The sequence below is a fragment of the Mustela nivalis genome (genome assembly GCF_964662115.1).
Source record: "Mustela nivalis genome assembly, chromosome: 8".
NCBI lineage: Eukaryota > Metazoa > Chordata > Mammalia > Carnivora > Mustelidae > Mustela > Mustela nivalis.
Genome location: NC_139027.1, coordinates 142,909,673 through 142,927,564, shown reverse-complemented (window position 1 = coordinate 142,927,564; position 17,892 = coordinate 142,909,673). Strand labels below are relative to the sequence as shown.

General features: G+C 65.2%; 1 protein-coding gene across 12 annotated transcripts in view; it reads left to right on the top strand.

The window, feature by feature from the left end:
- The window catches only part of KCNQ2 (potassium voltage-gated channel subfamily Q member 2), a 52,242-nt gene extending 44,960 nt beyond the window's left edge, over positions 1–7,282 (top strand). For all 12 annotated transcript variants that reach the window (XM_082746443.1, XM_082746444.1, XM_082746441.1 and 9 more), the window contains 3 exons: positions 1,146–1,269; positions 1,629–2,360; positions 5,479–7,282. In XM_082746443.1, coding sequence (XP_082602569.1) covers positions 1,146–1,269; positions 1,629–2,321 — 817 coding nt within the window. In that variant the 3' untranslated portion in view covers positions 2,322–2,360; positions 5,479–7,282. The remainder of the gene's footprint in view (positions 1–1,145; positions 1,270–1,628; positions 2,361–5,478) is intronic.
- The last annotated feature ends 10,610 nt before the right edge of the window (positions 7,283–17,892 follow it).

Here is a 17,892-nt window from a genome sequence, read left to right as displayed (position 1 = left end):
CTTGTCAGTCCGTGGTGCATGCGGCGAGCGCCCCCCCCCACGCTCCTCGTCCGTGGCGCATGCGGCTCTCGGGGCATGAGGCTGCACCGTGGCTGACGCGGCTCCCCACCCCCTTCCGCTTCGTGCAACGGCAGGAAAAGCCCCCCCGAGCCCCACTCCCCCCCAGAGGCAGACAGGGCAGCCTGTCGGTGTGGAAGGACGCTGAGTCGAGGCCCCTGCCTGGGTGTGGGAGCCATGCCCTCCTGCACCCCAAAGCTCGAGGAATGTGTTTGGGGCCAGAGACGAGGCGGGGCTCCTTGGCCTCAGCCCGGGGGAGAGCCGTGCGCCCGGCAGGCCTGGGGGTTCGGCACTGTGGCTCGCAGGCAGCCGGGGTCTCTGTTTCCAAGTTCCCACGTGCCCGTGGTCTCGGCGCGAGTGTTAGAGCCCACGCCGCAGCAGTGGCCCCTTCTGAGCCCTCCGGTGGCCCTTTCTGCTCCGCAGGGACTGTGCTGGGTCCCCTTTCCCTCTAGAAAACCTGTGTGTCTTGTCGCCAGTCGTGCCCTGGAGCCGAGCGCAGCTGCGTTCTGCACATGCATTCGCACGGGCTCGCGTGCACACACGCTCACACGCACACATCGCCCCCACGCAAGCACTCACGGACCCCCGTTTGGCAGTGGCTCTGTCTGCCCCTCCCTTGCGCGTTGGCGGGTTCCTGTCCGTCTGTGCCCCACCCCGTCCCGTGTGCATGGAGCCGTGGCTCTTGTCATGTCTGCTTCTGTTCCTGCCGCACACGTGGGATTCTGCCCGCCCCCGACCCCCGTTGCGCTGAGGACCCCGTGGCACATTGTGGAGGAGTAAAGCTCAGGGGTGGGGCGGGCACGGGAGAGGGGACCCGGGGGGCTCGAGGCGCCCATCCCCACCACTTTACTCCTTGCTAATGTGCCAGCCCACTGGATCGGCAGGGGGGCCCCTCAGGTTCAGCGAGCGGGGCGAGACCAGGTGCCCCGCGTCCACCTGTCCTGGCACCCTGATGGCCCCCCAGTCAGCTCTGGGCTCAGCCCGGAGCCTGGACCTGGGGGGCTGTGGCCTGGCCCAGGAGGAGAGGGCCACGGGCCCCGCCGCACCCACCCGAGCTCATGCTGGGGGCTGGGGTCTCTTCCCGGCAGAGTGGACCAGATCGTGGGGCGGGGCCCGGCGATCACCGACAAGGACCGCACCAAGGGCCCGGCCGAGGCGGAGCTGCCCGAGGACCCCAGCATGATGGGACGGCTGGGAAAAGTGGAGAAGCAGGTAGGAGGCGCAGAGACGGGCTCCGGGGGTCAAAGCTCTCTCTGGGGAGCGGGTCCTTGGGGCCCATGTGTAAGAAGCACTTGGGGCGTGCTTCTGGGAGCCAAGGACAGGCCCTGTCGGGCTCCTCGAAGGGCCCAGACACGGAAGGGAGCGTTCGGAGGCTAAGCTGCTGTGTCTGCTTCCTGCTGCTTCTGCACCTCTGGGGGCGGGGGTAGCCCAGGGCTTTCTCACCTCCCAGGAGCAGCCCAGGGCCCCCCTACGTCCTGGAGCAGCCTGGGCCCCCCACATCCCGGGCGCGGCCCGGGCCCCCCCCCCCTGCCCGGAGAGCGCCAGGCCTGGTCCAGCAGCTCCCCTTGTAGGTCCTGTCCATGGAGAAGAAGCTGGATTTCCTGGTGAACATCTACATGCAGCGTATGGGCATCCCCCCGACGGAGACGGAGGCCTACTTTGGGGCCAAGGAGCCAGAGCCCGCGCCGCCGTACCACAGCCCCGAGGACAGCCGGGAGCACGGCGACAGGGGCGCCTGCATCATCAAGCTTATCCGCTCAGCCAGTTCCACGGGCCAGAAGAACTTCTCGGCGCCCCCGGCCCAGTGCCCGCCGTCCACCTCCTGGCAGCAGCAGTGCCCCCCGCGCCAGGGCCACGGCACCTCCCCCGTGGGTGACCCCGGCTCGCTGGTGCGGATCCCGCCCCCTCCTGCCCACGAGCGGTCGCTCTCGGCCTACAGCGGGGGCCCCCGGGCCAGCACGGAGTTCCTGAGGCACGAGGGGGCCCTGCGGGACAGCGACACGTCCATCTCCATCCCGTCGGTGGACCACGAGGAGCTGGAGCGCTCGTTCAGCGGCTTCAGCATCTCCCAGTCCAAGGAGAACCTGGACGCCCTCAACAGCTGCGGTGCGGCCGCCGCACCCTGCGCCAAAGTCCGGCCCTACATCGCGGAGGGCGAGTCGGACACGGACTCGGACCTCTGCACCCCCTGCGGGCCCCCGCCACGCTCCGCCACCGGGGAAGGCCCTTTCGGCGACGTGGGCTGGGCCGGGCCCCGGAAGTGAGGCCGCCCGCCGGCCTCTCCCTAACTCTCGGCCTTCCAGGTGTGCGGACGCGACTCTCCCGGGCCCTTTCCTCAGAGCGACTCGGGTGGGGCCTGTGGGGGGGACGGCAGGCGGGGGGGGGGGGGGGTCTCACGTGGCGAAGGCTGACAAGAGTTTCTTTTCTAACGAGGGGCAGCCCGGCCGGCCGTGCCCACTGTGAGACCGTTGGTGCGGGTGCTGCGGGGGTGACCACGTAGGACAGGCCCCGGCAGTGGGGAGGAGGCACAGGGCGCCGGTGAGGGCGGCTGCTGTGGGAGGGCCGGGGCCTTGAGGCTTAGTGGGGAGGGAGCCACGGCCTGTGCCTGCGGCGGCAGGAGGTACGGCTGTCCCCTTGAGTGTGGCTTATCCTTGTCCCTCGGTCCCTGCCCCCGCTGTCCCTGCACGGCAGGCGTGCATGATGGGCCGTCTTCCAGAGAGCTGCTGGTCAGCACCGCCTCCCCCCATCCCTGGGTCTGCACCAGTCCCGAGTCCAGGATGCTGGCCTGGACGGGAAGGGCTGAGGTGAGGCCCCAGCACCTCCCAGCGTGGGCTCCTGGGGGGCAGGTTGCTCCCTAGGCCTCTGGAAGAGGGTCCTCAGAGGCTCCCACAGCCACAGGAGATCTGGGGATGGGCCGCCCGTGTTCTGTCTGTTCTGCTCAGGCTGGACACCAGCCACCAGGCCACGACCAGCTCTAAAAGGAGACCCGTGCGGAGGGAGCGCACTGGGTGGCTTGGGGCACAGCCAGGCTGGGCTCCTGTTTCCAGGTCCCAGGGCCAGTGGGTGGGTGACCAGATTCACACGGGGTCTTTCCCTGGGGGTCTTGCCTCCCTGGTCCCTCCCTGGGGCCTTGACAGGACCGGGGCGGGACAGGGATGCTTTAAGCCCTGGGAAAACCCTTTGAAGCCTCTTGAGGGCTTTGGGGTCCTCTCCCTCTGCAGGGTTCAAGCAGCTCTCTCCTGTAGGAAGCCTCTTTTGTCCCCACTGGAGCTGACCGTCCACACACCTGCTCTCCACTGACCTGGCCCTTGCCTGGGACTTCTTGAGAGTCAAGGATGCCCATCTCCACCCTGGCCTCAAGGAGCAGGGACCCCCATCTCTCCTGGGGCAGGCCCCGTGGCCCCAGCGACGGCAGCTGTGGTTTCCCTTCCAGGCCCTCAGCGGTCAGGGTGTGTGGGCATCTGGCAGTGGGGACCACGGGTCTGGTCACCCGGCGCTCTCTGAGGCGGTGACCTCGTGTGCACTAGGGCTGGGCCCAGCCAAGCCCGCTATGGAGCGACGTCCCCGGAAAGCCACCTCTGGGGAGAGCGCCGAGTGGGACTGGAAGCGGCCAGTAACAGAGTCGCTCCTGTCCTCTGGGAAGCGCGCAGGAAGCGGTGTCAAGGGTCCCGGGCTCTGGGCCTGGGGTCCCGCGGCTCTCCTTGGGGACTCGTGTCTGTTGAGCAGGTGGGGCCACGGCTGCGGGCGCTGCCCCTTCCCCGGTCCTGCTCTGGGCACCTCCTTGCCTGATGGGCAGCCAGAGGTTGGGCCTGTGTTTGCCCAAGGGTGGCTCCCAGAGCGGGAGGACGAAGGCTCAGAGTCGGGAACCACTGCTCGTGTCGGGGACCCGGCACGAGGACACCCCCTCCCCAGCCTTGGGGAGGGGCAGGCGTGGAGGTGCGTGGCCCCACGGCCTGGAGGGGAGGCGTTCTGGACCTCTGGTCACGCTGATGAACTGTGTTCCTGAGGGCAGTGTTTCTCTGGCCTTGGGCCTCACGGTGGTGAGAAGTCCCTGCCAGCGCAGATACCGCGAGCCCCTGATGTGGCCTGTGTGTCGTGGCCCTGCAAGCGGGCCCTCCCGTCGCTGCTGCCTCCGGGCTCAGCTCCCTTTACCCTCCTGCCACGGGGGACTCGGGCTGCAGGCCCCTGGCAGGGCAGGAACCACGGGGTGGCACGGCCACATCCGTCCCCAGCTCTGGCCCCGTGCCAGCAACGGGGACCCCTCTGCTGCCCGGTCTTGGTCGTCGGGGGCTCCAGGGCCTGTGCCGTGCGCCCTTGGGAGCCAAGGACGCCGGCCTCGGAGGGGCAGGGGCTCCCGCAGGCTGCAGCGGGAGGGACGGGCCGGCCTGCCGGCAGGTCCCGCATCCAGGGAGTGTGTGAGGCCTCCTGCGTGGAGTCTCTGCCCCCTTGGAAGGAAGGCTGGTTTCGGGTACAGGCGGTAGAGATGGTATTGTAAAGGCGCCGTCTTAGGACCCACAGAGCCAGGCCCGACAGCGTGTGCACCCCGGGTCCCGCCTCCAGAGGGGTAAGAGCAAGAGGAGGCCGGTGCTGTCACGGGGCGTCTGCGGGGCGCGTGTAACAGGAGCGGGGCTCTGGGCAGCTGTCACCCTTGGCAGGTGCGGCAGGGTTTCCTGAGGTCCGGGGGAGGCTGGAGTCTGTGCTCACATCTGGGCACACACACGCGTGCGCGCACACTTGCTGCGCTCCTGACTCCCGTGGCTTTCGTCTGATCTTTCTGTCTGGGTCTGCCCACTTCAAGCCCCAAGGAATGGACACATGGAGTGACAGGTGCTCCTGTGCCCAGGCTCCTGGGCAGCACAGGCAGAGGGGCCCCTTGGCCCCATCCAGGGTCCCACAGGCCTCACATCCGCTGCCCGGCAGCTGTCCAGGAGCTGGACAGCCGTGTGGCACCGTGTGCCACCACACGGTGTGGGCTGGGCCAGGAAGCTCTGGGTGTCCAGTTGTGACCCTCAGGCCCTGGCCGCCTCCCTCTGCCCTCCTGGGCCGTGTGGGTGTTGTCCCTCTCTCTGGCATATTGAGGCCCTGCATCTCCCTCTTGTCCACATGCTCTGAGCCATGACCTTGCTAGTCCTTCCTGGAGGATGGGGGGGCCCTGGTTACGTGGCAGAGGCCCCCCTGGCCCGTCCACCTGTCCCCTTCCCGTGGAAGGCCCATTGTCCTCCCCACCTGTGGGGGCTGCTCTGTACCCCGGGAGCCCGCCCTGCCGGGACTGCTGTGTGGAAGCCTACGGGCTTAGGGCAGGTCGTGACCTGTCCCGTGGCCAGCCCTACTCCCCGAGTCCAGAGCACACGAGCCAGCCGGGCACCGTCGGCGTCTTTAACGTGGTGATTTAGCTTAACTGACCTTCTCCCCTCATACTAGGCTGGAGTCCCCCGGTGGTCACCGATTCGACACAGTAACACGGAAGCCAAGGGGGCGACATTCTCTCCTCCACTGGCCCCACGTTCAGGGGCCCTCCGTAGAGCAGGTGCCCCCTGCCTGTGCCGGGTGTGGATGGAATCGGCCCTGAGACGTTTCTAGACGCTTCTTGAAGCCCAGAGGTGTGGATGGCCCCTGGGAGGCCTTTGTAGAAATGCTGATGTTTGTATCTATTTCGTATTCTCCCCAAATTGTAAATAATGTACAGAGCGGTGGGCTCGGGGGTTCGTCCCTGACGTGACGCTGCAAGACCGGAGTGAAGACGCAGGGTCCCACCCTCCGATGTCACAAGCCCTTGAAATAAACGTGGTGTGCAGAGGGACAGCCTGACAGCCCGCGGAGGGTTTGGGGGCCCCCAGCAGCGGGGCTGGGTCCCGAGCAGCCGGTGGGGCTCCGTGTCCCTGGTGCCCCCAGTGCTCATGGCTCCCTTCCCGACCAACGCTGTCCTGAGTCGTCCTCGGCTGCCTTCCATGACCCTGGAGCGGATCTTCAGGCCACCTGCTTCGATGGGCTGAAGCTGGGCGAGGCGCAGGAGGCCTGGGTGGGGCCCGGAAGGAATGGGCTGCTGCTCCCGGCACCAGGGAGGCTGTGTGTTGTCCCAGGCCAGCTGCCCTCCCCTGGGCCCCTGCCAAGCCCTAAGTAGGAGAGACAGCCAGGGAGGACTTCCTGAAAGAGGCGGCATGGTGGGACTGGAACCCAGGAACCCAGGAAAGCCAGCTGCCTAGGCTAGGGCCCTGGTGGCCTCTGGAGCATGCACGGGCGGTGGCCACGGTTCACTGGATAGGCCATCTTGTGGGGGGGGCTGACGGCAGACCCCAGAAGGAGACGCGGTGGGGAGAGAGGCTTCAGCAAACAGGGTGGAGAGAGCGAGGAAGACCCGCTCTCTGGCAGGTGAGACCCTCCGTCCACCTCTCAAAGGCACCCGTAAGGTTGGAGGAATTGGGGGGGCCTCTGGTCTCGACACCCGGTGGGCAGAGGATGCCAGGAAGAGCCTGGGCACCGCCCAGGTCAGGTGCAGGGGGAGGGGCCCCCGGGGGTGGCGCTGTGTTCTGGCCCCCCAGTGCCGTATGCCCAACTCTGGCTGGGTTTCATAATGTCGTTGCCTTAATGCACGTGGACGGAAATTCACCGAGGTCGCCCCAGGCCCCCGGCGTCTGCCCGGCACCGCACCCTGCCCCCTCGTCCAGGGGACCGGCGCTATGGTCGGACGCAGAGCGGGCAACGGACCAGGAACCGGCCCTGTGCCCGCCGGGACCCTCCTCACCCCGTCCCGCGCCTGCCCCTGCCGCTCGCTGCCCCGCGGCCCCCACCCGTGCTGCTGCCTTGGCCGTCTGCACTTTGTTCATGCTCCAAAGAATTCTTCATTTGCCTTCAGTACTGACGTGCCCTTCCGACCACGTGTATGCACCCCTGCACCACAGCCGCCGGGCCTTTCTGTTTCGTGAATGTGTCACCACCGCACACTCGACCCTCGACTCGCGCATTGTCCGTTTTCTAGGGATAGATGCCCAGGGAATGAACTCTAGTTTTGTACGGACCAGCCGAGACACTAACTTCTCAACTCACTGTCCGCTTCACACTTGTCCCCGAGAATGGGGCCTGGCCTGGGTTTGCCCGGCGACTTCAGGGGTGGAATCCGGCAGCAGGGACGCATGTGAAAAGTTCCTGGAAGTTCTACTGCCGCGGGGACCTGTCCGGAAGCCCAGTGGACCTGTGCACTTAGTAAAACACGGTGATTCAACCTGCACGGTGTGTGGCCTTTTCCGTCTTACACGCCGTCTTCAGGGCCTTGGTGGGGTCTTGGGGTGGGGGTGCGCCCAGGGCAGGGACAAGTGGGACACACAGGGTTCAGGGTCAAGGTACGTGGCTCTGTCCGTGTCCGTCACTGCCTCATGCTTACGGCTTCAGATGGGGTCTCACGCTCACTCGCTCCGGGCCCGGACCCGAGTCTGCCGAGGCTCCCGCTGGCGGCCCTTCCCTCTGCCTTTAGGAGCAGCAGGCATCCGGGGAGGGAGCCGCTGGCTGGGGCTGGTGAGCCCTCTGATCCCGGACGCGGACCCGGTTCCTGGGTGCAAGCTTCAAGCACGTGGGTCCGGTGCAGAGGCAGACGGTGCTGCCGGCCCTCGGCTCTGCTGCCCTTGGCTCTTGCTGGCTGCTCCCTGCCAGCCACTGCCCAGGCCCCGTGGGAAGAGGGGCTGGAGGTTAGGGTGGGCACAGCTGTCCTGTCTCCCGCCCTGCAGTGTCCTGGGTGAGGGCCGGCCGCAGTGAGGTCCGGGTTGCTATGGCTGCCCCCGCCCTCTGGGATTTTCTACCTGCCGGGCCCTCCCCGGAGGTCAGTGGAGCAGGCAGATTGGTGAACAGGGGCTGAGACGCAGTGCTCTGCCCCAGGTGGGTGCCCAGATTTGCTGACCTCAGTGGGGCTCAAGGCTCGTGGTCCCCTTGGCCCTCTGTCAGGCCTGGCCACCCATCAGAGGTCTTCGTGCTGTGAGACTTCCAGAAAGTTCTGGGCTGGAGTGTTCAGGTTTTGGGGAGAGCTGACCCAGGCTCCAGGTACGGCTGACTTCCTCTCTGCAGGCCTAGGGTCAGCTGCCGTGGCATCTCTGTTCCCCCCAGCACTGACTGTTCTGCTGTGTCCCCTGCCAGGCTCTGCTGGTGCCAAGTGGCCACGGGCACTAGAGCTGTTCTGGGAAACCTGCAACCTGTGCTTCATGAGCCCGGGGTGCCTGGGCCAGCACAATCCACCCTGCCCAGATTTTTGTGTAGCTCTGGGGGTGCTGGTGAGTAACCTAGGCCCCGGAGTTCTCAAGAGGGCCTGGCACTGTCCCTCTGCTCTGTGTAGAAGAGGCTATAGAGTGAGGCAGCAGGCCACCTCTGTCCCCTCCATGGCCCCAGGAGAAGGTCATTGCTTGCACTCCATGGTCTTGGAGCAGCTGCCTTATTTCCCTGTGCTGAGAAATTTGCCTCAGTTTCTCTGGAATTGTTACCTAGGATTAGGGTTAGTCTTGGCTGCGATGAACAGAGAGGCCCTACATAAGCATGGGTTCCAGAGTAGACTCACCTTTGTTTCTGATGGCCTCCACGTCCAGAGGGAGGCTGTGTGGACGAGTGTGGGAGGCGGACCTATGGGGCCAGGAACCCAGGACCCTCCCCGTTTGTTTCTCTGTCCTATATGACTTCCTCCTCAGGGTCACCTCATGGACTAAAGTGACTGCTGGAGTCCAACTGCTACATCTTCATTTCAGCTAACAAGGTGGGGTGGGGGGTGGGGGAAGGGCACCCTGTCCTTTTAGGGACCAGTCTCTGAAGTCACACACCCACGTGCGCGTGAGGTTTCGGCCCCCTTCTGTGAGGTAAGACCGAGCCCCAGTCTGTATGGAAGATGAGAAAATGCAGTCTTCATGCCGTGTGCCTGGCCACACCGGGGTTCTGTACAGGGGCCGTCCGGCAGCCTGTGCCCAGCAACCCGTGCAGCTCGCATTCTGCTCCCAGGTGGGCTCCCGGCCCCGCTGCCAGAGCACAGGATGAGCAGAGCGGGGAAGGGCGGGGCAGGGGTGACCCCGTGGTCACACAGCCACGCACCCCTGCGCATCAGGCCAAGCACACACCCCCGTGAGGTGGCATTTCCCGAGGCGAGAAAACCGTAGTGGGAGAGCTGGGGACGCCCTGGCTGGAGGTAAGTAGGGGTCAGCAGGTGGCCCTCGAGCCCGCCTGGGGAAGTGGCCAGAGTTGCAGGAGAACTGCCCCGGCTGAGCTGACCTCTGGGGTCCCTGCCGTGGCTGTCTTGGTTTCTGAGAAGGTCTGCGTGCATCTCGACACCCTCCCGGTAGGCCAGGCACGGAGCGGCCTCCTGCTGTCTCCTGGGCCCGTGGGCCACCGTGTCCCGGCCTGGGGACTGGGGCCGCTCGGTGGGGAAGGTGGGGGAGGCTGCAGGTGTTTGGGTCGGACCTGGGCAGCCTGGGAGACGGGGGGAAACGGTGAAGCAGGGTCTGGGGCTGTGGGGTGGACACGGGGGGGGGGTTGCCTATGGAAGAGAGGGCGGGGGCCACGGCAGACCCCTGGGCAGCGGAGCTCTCCCTCTCAGGGATGCTGACTGAGGGAGGTCAGTGGTCATCCGCTCACACGGTCCCTTCGTCATCCTCCCTTGCTCTCCTGCCCTGGAGAACCTCCTGGCGGTGGAAGATGACTTTAGGGTGACAGCAGCATTCCCCAGGGGCTGGTGAGATTTCGAGGATCTCTGATGCCCCCCCCCACACATGCTATCCCTGCTTGCGGTGACCTCCTGTCCACCGGGGGTCCTCCAATGTGGCGGCAGGATGCAGGTGTCTCCAAGGGTCTGAAGGTGTCGTGGGGGCACCCGAAGGTGTGATCTCTGTAACAAGGTCAGCGGGGCCACGGTCAGGTCAGCGGGGCCACGGCCAGGTCAGCGGGGCCACGGCCAGGTCAGCGGGGCCATGGTCAGCACAGGGACAGCACGTGGTGCACATGGACACAGGGGACGGGCATGGGTTCAAGGGAAGCTGGTGGGCGAATGCCGACTCCCACGTGTACCAGCCCCCTGCCCGCAGCCCCCTGCCTGCCCTCTCACTCTTCCCGGGCCTGGAGCCGCTGCGTCCAGGACGCCACTAGGTGGCAGCACTCACCGGGTGGGAGCCCGACCCAGGCTGTGGTGGCCCAAGGGACCCTCCAGCTTCCCGCCGGATTCTTGAACCTTCCCCTGGGGAGGACCGACCCTGCTCCTCCCTCCCTGCGCGAGCGAGGTGAGCGGTCAGACACAATCTCCACATACGGTCGGCTCTGAGCTCCTGCCGGCCAGCGGCCCCGCCAGAGGGTCTGCAGGCCCCGCTCCCGGGCAGAGGGGTAGCAGCCGCCTCTCCTGCTCCCGTGTGCGTGTGCCCGTGTGTGTGCTCACGTGTGCGCGTCGTGTGCAAGAGCTGGCGTGAGCATGAGCCCATCGTGCGGCAGGAAGCAGGGCCAGTGACATCCATGAGGCAACCGACAGGAGGAGGGGCCTTGGGGAGGCCGGGCCGGGGCGGGGCGGGCGGGCGCGGGGTGGTCACAGGCTGGCCCCTCGGGCCTGAGCGGCCGGCCCAACCCTGGGTCCGCCGTTCTGCTGGGCCTCTGGAGAGCCTGGACCCTGCCTGTCCAGTGCCGGGAGCCCTCGAGGACCTGAGACCCAGGGAGGGAGCCTCGGGCAGGAAGCGGGCCCCATTTGGACGCCACCATGTCTGGCTTCACCGGGACCCAGAATCTGGGGCACAAGAGGGGGGCACCCACCACCCCCTGTCCCCTGAGCTCTGAGGCCGACCTGCCAGAGCGAGCCTCTGCTTACAGGCTTTCTGAGAGCTCACGGCTCAAATCTCCCTGACCTTCTCCTAACCCCGAGCCAGGCCAGCGAGGCCAGCAGGCGCGCCGAGTGTGTTTGCCGACCCTCCGCTCGCCAGGCTCACCTGCCCTTCGGGCTTGGCCCTGCTCTGGCCGGGCCCCACGGAGGACGGAGGACAGTGCTCCAAGCTCGCGCCCCCCTCCTCTGAAAGCCCAGTTACGGGGAGTGCAGCTGGCCTGTGGTGGGGGTCCTTCGCGGGATGGAGGGGGCTGCGCCCTCCTCTCTCCCTCCTGCTCTGCCTGGACTTGCCCTGCTCCTGCTCACAATGTCGTCTAGCCCGACTCCAGGACAGAGTGTCCTGCCATGTGTCCTGTGTTACAGAAACAAGACCCCTACCCTGCCCTGAGTCCCCGAAGCCCTCAGGGTGGGCGTAAGTATTGGGAACGGAGGGCCTGGGGCGTGGAGGCTCCCTCAGGGCACAGGGCCGCGCAGCCTAGGAATCGCCTGCTGGCTCTCCTAGGTGAGCTCATCTCGGGCCCGGCCGTGGACACCACGCGGAGCCCATCCTCTCCACACAGCCCCTGCACACCGTGCCCACTCGGGGCTCCCCGTCACCCCGTCTGCTGCCAGATTCCTCCCTCTCCCCCGTGTGACCCACCGGGAAAGTCACCCGCCCTCCGAACGCGCCCGCCTCCGCCTGGGCGTCCTCGCCGCGGCACCCGTGCAGGGATGAGGCTGGGCCTCAGGAAGGGCGCGGAGCCCCCAGCTGCACTGCAACCCGGAGACTGAGGCCAGAGGCGGGAGGGACTGGCCGGGAAGTGACCAGACAGGGGCAGGACCCAGAGCCAGCGGGGACTCCTGCTCCCAGCAGTTAAACCAGGCAAGTTGGGGCCCCTCCACGTGGTGTGCAGCTTTCACAGGCAGGAAAGGGGGCTCACCACAGAGGGACCCCAGGGCGCGGCCCAGGAAAGGCCCTCACACCTCACCGGCACGGGGAAGCCCTTTCTGCTGCGTTTGTGAGGGTGCGCACCTGTCTCACCGAGCCTGGGGAGGTTTTCTGTGACCCCCCCTCCTGGGCCCCAACCCCCCATCCCCCGTCTCCTCCTTCAAGGCTTCTGCCGCTTTGACCACGGCACTCCCTGCTCTGAAGCCTTCCATGGCTCCCTAGTGTCTGTAGGGAAAAGTCCTAACTCTTGTCACGTCCAGGACGTCCGGGGTCACGGTGAGGGGTGTCCGCTGCCCCTTTGTCCCGCAACCAGATCCCCCCCCGTGTCACCCCCTCCCTACCTTCCCTGCCCGCTGCCGTCTTTGCAAATCCTGCTTGGTCTGCCAGGCCCACCTGCACTCCTACCTCCTGCTCGGGGCCTCCTCGCGGCCCTGCGCAAGGCTCCCTCCCTTGGCTGGATCTGTGTCGGGTTAGGGTGACAGGCAGCCCCTCCATCCGGCCCAGAAGGACTCCTCGCTCCTGAGTCTCCTCCCTTTGCTTGTCCCTGGCTGGGGCACCCCAGCCCTCAGGCTCGCGCTCGGTCCTCGGGAATCCCCACCTGTCTGCAGCCATCATCTGGTTTTATAAGATGCAAAAAGTAATTTCTTTTTCAGTTTAAAAATGAAATGGTGTAACTCAAGCCCTTACTTCTGCATCTGCCAAGGGAGGTGTGAGTTCTGACGCGGGCGCATGGCCCGCTCCGAATGCATCACGTGCAAACGGCCTGAGTCAGACCAGGGGGTGGTTCGGGAGGTGAGGGCTAGCTCAGGGAGTTGCGCGGCTCTGCAGACAGCCAGTGGATGAGGAGGGCGACCGGCCGGGACGAGGCCGACCGTGCGGGAGCAGCAGCCGCACGCACCTTGTGCCCAGCACCGTGGGATGCTAGGAGACCTGCTGAGCTTGCGGCGGGGAGAGCTCAGGGCAGCCTTTGTCCCCTGCCCCCAGATGTCACCTGACCTTCTCTGACTCGGTACATGGTCAGCCCTGCAGCCCCCTGACCACGGGTCACTCGCCCTCCGTTGCTGGGGCCGTCCGCCGCCGTCCGGAGGGTTTTCACGCTCGCCACGGCTGCACCGAGCCGTGTAGTCACCAGGCGCCCCTCAGCATGGGGTCCATGGCCGTACAGGCCGTACAGGCCAGGCCCCCACAGCTCCCTCCCTGGCAAAGACAATGGCCTGTCTCCTCCTGCATTGCAGACCAGAGATCTCTTGTGCTGCAGAGGCCAGCTGTGTCCGGGGGGGTTGTGTCCGCTAATACCTTCAGGCTTTCCCTCGTGACCAGTTTCAGCCTAGGGCAGGGAATTCAGGTTTTGATCTGCCACGCTGGACCAGAGGTCACCGTGCACCTGTCAGCTCCCATCTTCCGCGTGAACTCAGCCGACCCTGACCTCACCCTCCGCAGTCCTGGGCTCGGGGGAGGGCTCTAGCGAACACCGCTCCTGGCGGCCAGATTCCCCCGGCTTGCGGCCCTCCTTCTCACCAGAGGCATTGTCTCCCCACCGTCCGGAGATCGTCTCCCTTCTGGTCTGTGCTTGCCGGTGGCCCTCAGCCCAGGAGCGGGAGGTGCAGCCCAGCCCTGTCCCCTCCACCAGCCGGAGCCACAGGGCCGGGGCGGGTCTCTCCTTGACATTCAGAGCCGCTGGTGTTCAATGCAGGGGCGGCTTGACATTTGCATTGGAATTGGTTTGTATTAACTTCCTTCTGCTTCCGCAGAGCCGAGATCTGCTGCGGATCTGGCACTGAGAATCTGGGGGGCCGCCCCGCCCACGCCGGCCTCACGCAGGGGAGGTTCTGGGACCCCAGCAGCCCAGGCGTGTACCCAGAGCCTGCACAGAGAGCTCGCACATGGCTGCCTTTTGTCCCTCCCTTGGGAGCAGAGGCCGCGTCCCTGCTATGTCCTGTCTGGGGTCCTGAGCTACAGGCAGGGATCCCCGTCGTGGCCACTGTTTTCAGCCACGAAGCTCCAGGGTTGTTTGTTGGGCAACAGCAGATACACAAACGCGAAATCACGGGGTTTACAGGAAAGGAGTTCCAGGCGCGTTGTGAGGGCGCCGCAGCCCCCGTGGGCGCAGACGGAAGGGAGCGTGCCAGCGTCTTCTCGGGAGCCTGGTGGTGGGAAGACACGGAGAGCCAGGCTGTTCCCAGCTCGCTGAAAGCTCTTATCATCTGTGGACCTTTGCCAAACGATTCGTGGGCTTCCACGGCGCTGGCCGGTCACGCGGCTTTCCACCTCTACTCTGTTCGCGTGCGGGATGACTGCGGGCGCTTCCCGAATGCCAGCCCGTCCCCGTGCCGGGCCCAGCCTGGAAGGGCCGTGCTGTGTTTGTGTTTGCGGGTCCCGTGCACTCGCTCACACTCTGGTCTGTGCTCGTCAGGTAGCGAGTTGGGAAGTGTGTCCTCTCTGAAAGGGAGTGTGTAAGTCGCACTACGCCGGCCTGGTCTGGTGTCGCGGTTTCCCAGGGACGCCGCAGGGGCCTGAGCTCTTTGTCAGAGGCTCCTAACTGCAAAAGCGGTTTTCATTCCGGCCCGGGGCCGCGTCTGCTTCTGGCCGGGGTGTGGCGGTTCACGTGTGGGGATGCCATCTGTCGGGTCTGAGCCCCCGACGGCCCCCGACAGCCCGCCGCCTCCCTCGTTCCTCCCACGGTGGTGGCTTCTTCCCTCCTGGGCTCAGCCTCTCACGTGGTTTTTGTTGGGTGCTTCAGAGCCCCAGCGCTCCGTGGTTCTGCCTTCAGCCTCACAGACCTCAGCTCTGATCTGGTTGGTTGCTTCTCCTCCTCCTGCTTCCTTGAGGCCTTGCCTGCCTTTTGCAGGTTCTGCGGTGGGAGCTCAGGCCCCTGTGCGGAAACCTCTCTTCTCTAACGCAGGTGTCAGACCCTAACTTCCCCCGGGCAGGTCTCTCCCTGCCTCCCACAGAGTTTGATAGTTTTTTTTCACTCTTATTTTAGTGCAAAATATTTCCAAATTTCCCTCGAGACTTCCTCTTTCCTGGGTCATTTGGGGGGAAGGTTTCAAGATCTGATTCTGTCACTGACTTCTCCTTCTCCTTCTCGTCCTCGTGTTCTGAGACAGCACCGTGGGTGACAGGGACAGCCGTCCCGCTTCCCGGCTTATGGGTTTGTGTGACGACCTGGCACCCGGCGTGTCTCCGCGGATGCCGTGCTCGTGTCTGTGTACGGCCACTCTTCCATCGGGCCGGATGGCTGGTTGTGCCACACTGGTCATCCAGGCAATCTCGCGGTCGTCATGGGCAGCCATGGTGGTGGACAGGAAATACCCAATGAGCCACCACGGACTGGGCAGCCCCTCACTGTCCACAACAGCACCAAACATGTGGCAGGCGCTCAAGCACTTGTCTCAAATCCTGGGCCTGGCTTCCGGCACACACGGCGGCAGCAAGAAGCGGGCACACGTAGGCCAACCTGGGCTCTGCGCCCCCTGGTCCCGCACCTCTGGAGACAGGCCCTTCCCCACGGCTCCTCCCGCAGCTTGGCCCCTGTGAGGTCTGGGGTGTAGTTGGTGTTCCCGGGGCTGGGGTGGAGATGGGCTTCTAGACAGTTAGGGGTGGTCCAGGTGTTGGGAGAGGGACCCCCAGACTTGAATCTCCTTGACCCCAGAGTCAGACTAGAGCACATGCCTCAGAGCCTGGTCTCACACGTGGGTTCAGAGATGCATGAAACATTCAAAGTCACCATGGCCATGTCTGTCAAGGCGTGAGGCCCAGGGAGCACGTTCCCCACCTCCCAGGGGAGGGGGAGTGTCCGGGTGTGAAGCCCAGGCTGCCCCTGGCCAGGAGGGCTCACCCCTTCTGTGCCCCTCAGCAGCAGTTCCAGCCTGGGGCTCTCAGGAGATTGTGACCGCCCACATGTGCATGGGGAGCTGGGCTGTCCTAGGGAGAAGGGCTTCCCCAGTCCCACGTGGCAAGGAGGCTGATCAGAGCTGGCATGGAGGGCAGGCGAGGGCCAGACTGTGCCCACGGCTTGTCCATGCCTGCCCCACTGGCTGTTGGAGCCCGTCTCACCACCAGCTGCACCGGCAGAAGCGAGGCAGGTCGAGCGGGGACGCCGCTGGCCCAGGTGAGCAGCAGGGGTCAGGTGGCCCCGGACCTCCCGCCCACGCTGTGTGCACCGGGCACCCTAGCTCTGCACTCCAGCCGCGAGAGACTGGGACTGCTGGTGCATTCGCCCGCCAGGCGCAGGCAGTGGGCCATGGGCAGTGGGAGCAGCTGGAGAGTATTCCCAGCCCCACTTCTCTGTGGAGATGCTCACAGGCAAGAGATGCCAGTTTTGTAATTTTAAACACCAGATGAATCTTTGGTCGTTTCCGCACTGAGGAAACCAAGTGGGAGAACGAGGCAGATGAGGCTGGGGCCCCCGCGCAGGCCAGCGCCCCCCGCAAGCCCTCGTCCCCGCCAGTGGGTTGGCTGTCACCTCCCAGAGCAGGGGGGGCTGGGCCGCTGTGGACGTGACTCCGTTATCTTCTGCGGGCAGCAAGAAATGATCTGGTAAATATTTTATGTGCCTTTTAAGAAAATTGGGCCGAGAGAGACTCCGATAGTCCGACAGCCTCTGCCGGCAGCGGCCAGCAACAGAAGCCTCCAGGGGGAGGGTGCTTAGGCATCCTGGGGGCCTTGGGCCGGGGAGTGGGCACTGTGGGCTGCAGGAGGGGACTGGGTCAAGGCCAGATGGGACTGCCCCTTTGGGAGAAGCCAGGCCTAGGTGACAGGTCCATACAGTGACCGTGGGCAGGGGTCCAGCTACAGACGGCACAGCAGATGGGGATTCTTGGTTCTTGGTTCTTGGTTCTTGGTTCATGCTGCCCTCCCCCTGTGGGCAGGGTTGAGCTAGGTGAGACCTCCAGTCCCGGGACAGGAGCGCTTCTGTCTGGATGAGGAAGAGGCCCCACGCTGCAGCGTGGCAGTCGTCTGCCCAACACACGCCCTTCAGCCCCAGGAGCCGGCCGCCGACAGCGGTGAGCAGTCGGGACCCACACACCAGCCAGCCGTGTGCCCAGGGTCCTGTGGTGACCGGAGCCCTGAACTGCCACCTGGCCCCAAGCTCCCCATCCCAGGGCTACCGTGAGGCCACATGGGGGCCTGGAGCCAGTGGGGGTGGGGGCTGGCACCTGCTGAGTCAGGGTCTCCCACCAGCAGCCTGGGGTGGACCTCAGGGCTTCTCTAGAGTTAGGCATCTGCATCTGCCTGTCCAACAGGGAGGCCAGGTGTTAGGGGCCTAGCGGGAAAGCCCGACTTCCTCCTGTACTTGAAACTGGCTTCGACTTATAAATGCCCAGTTGGGGACGCCTGGGTGGCTCAGTTGGTTGGGCAGCTGCCTTCGGCTCAGGTCATGATCCCAGCGTCCTGGGATCGAGTCCCACATTGGGCTCCTTGCTCCGCAGGGAGCCTGCTTCTCCCTCTGACTCTGCCTTCCACTCTGTCTGCCTGTGCTCGCTCTCTCTCTGACAAATAAATAAATAAAATCTTTAAAAAAAAAAAAAAAAAAAGAAATGCCCAGTTGGAGCCGAATCTGCAGCTGAGAAAGCAAACGACACAGGGCCTCCCTGTGGAAGGAGGTTTCCAGGTCAGCCTGTCCCTCCTGAAGCCCTGTCCACGCTCTGATCCACCTAGGAGGAGCCCTGTCCCCCCGGGAAACCAGGGTCCCTTCCTTCCGGGAGGGGCCGGAGGTGAAACCTGGAGCCAGCAGCTCACTCGCTGCCTCTCTGAGTTGAAGGTCGTGGAGACCAGGGAGGGCCAGACGCTCGGACCCCTGGGTTCACAGATGCGTCTGTGTCTAGATTCTTCTTTCTCTGATAAGTGTCGAAACCCCCCGGGGAAAGGAGGCTGACCCTGAGACCCGAATGAGTTTGAACTTTAGCTCAGGTGCCTGAGAACATGACATTTCACATCCGGCCGGCTGCCAGTCCCTGTTCCGCTGTGCTCTTGTCTTAGCCTCCCTTCAGGTGGACGTCAGGGCCCTCACAGCCGAACCCTACCCTAACCTCCCCACCGAGCCGCAGGGCACAGCTGTGCATGTCCCAGCTGCCTGAAGACTGTG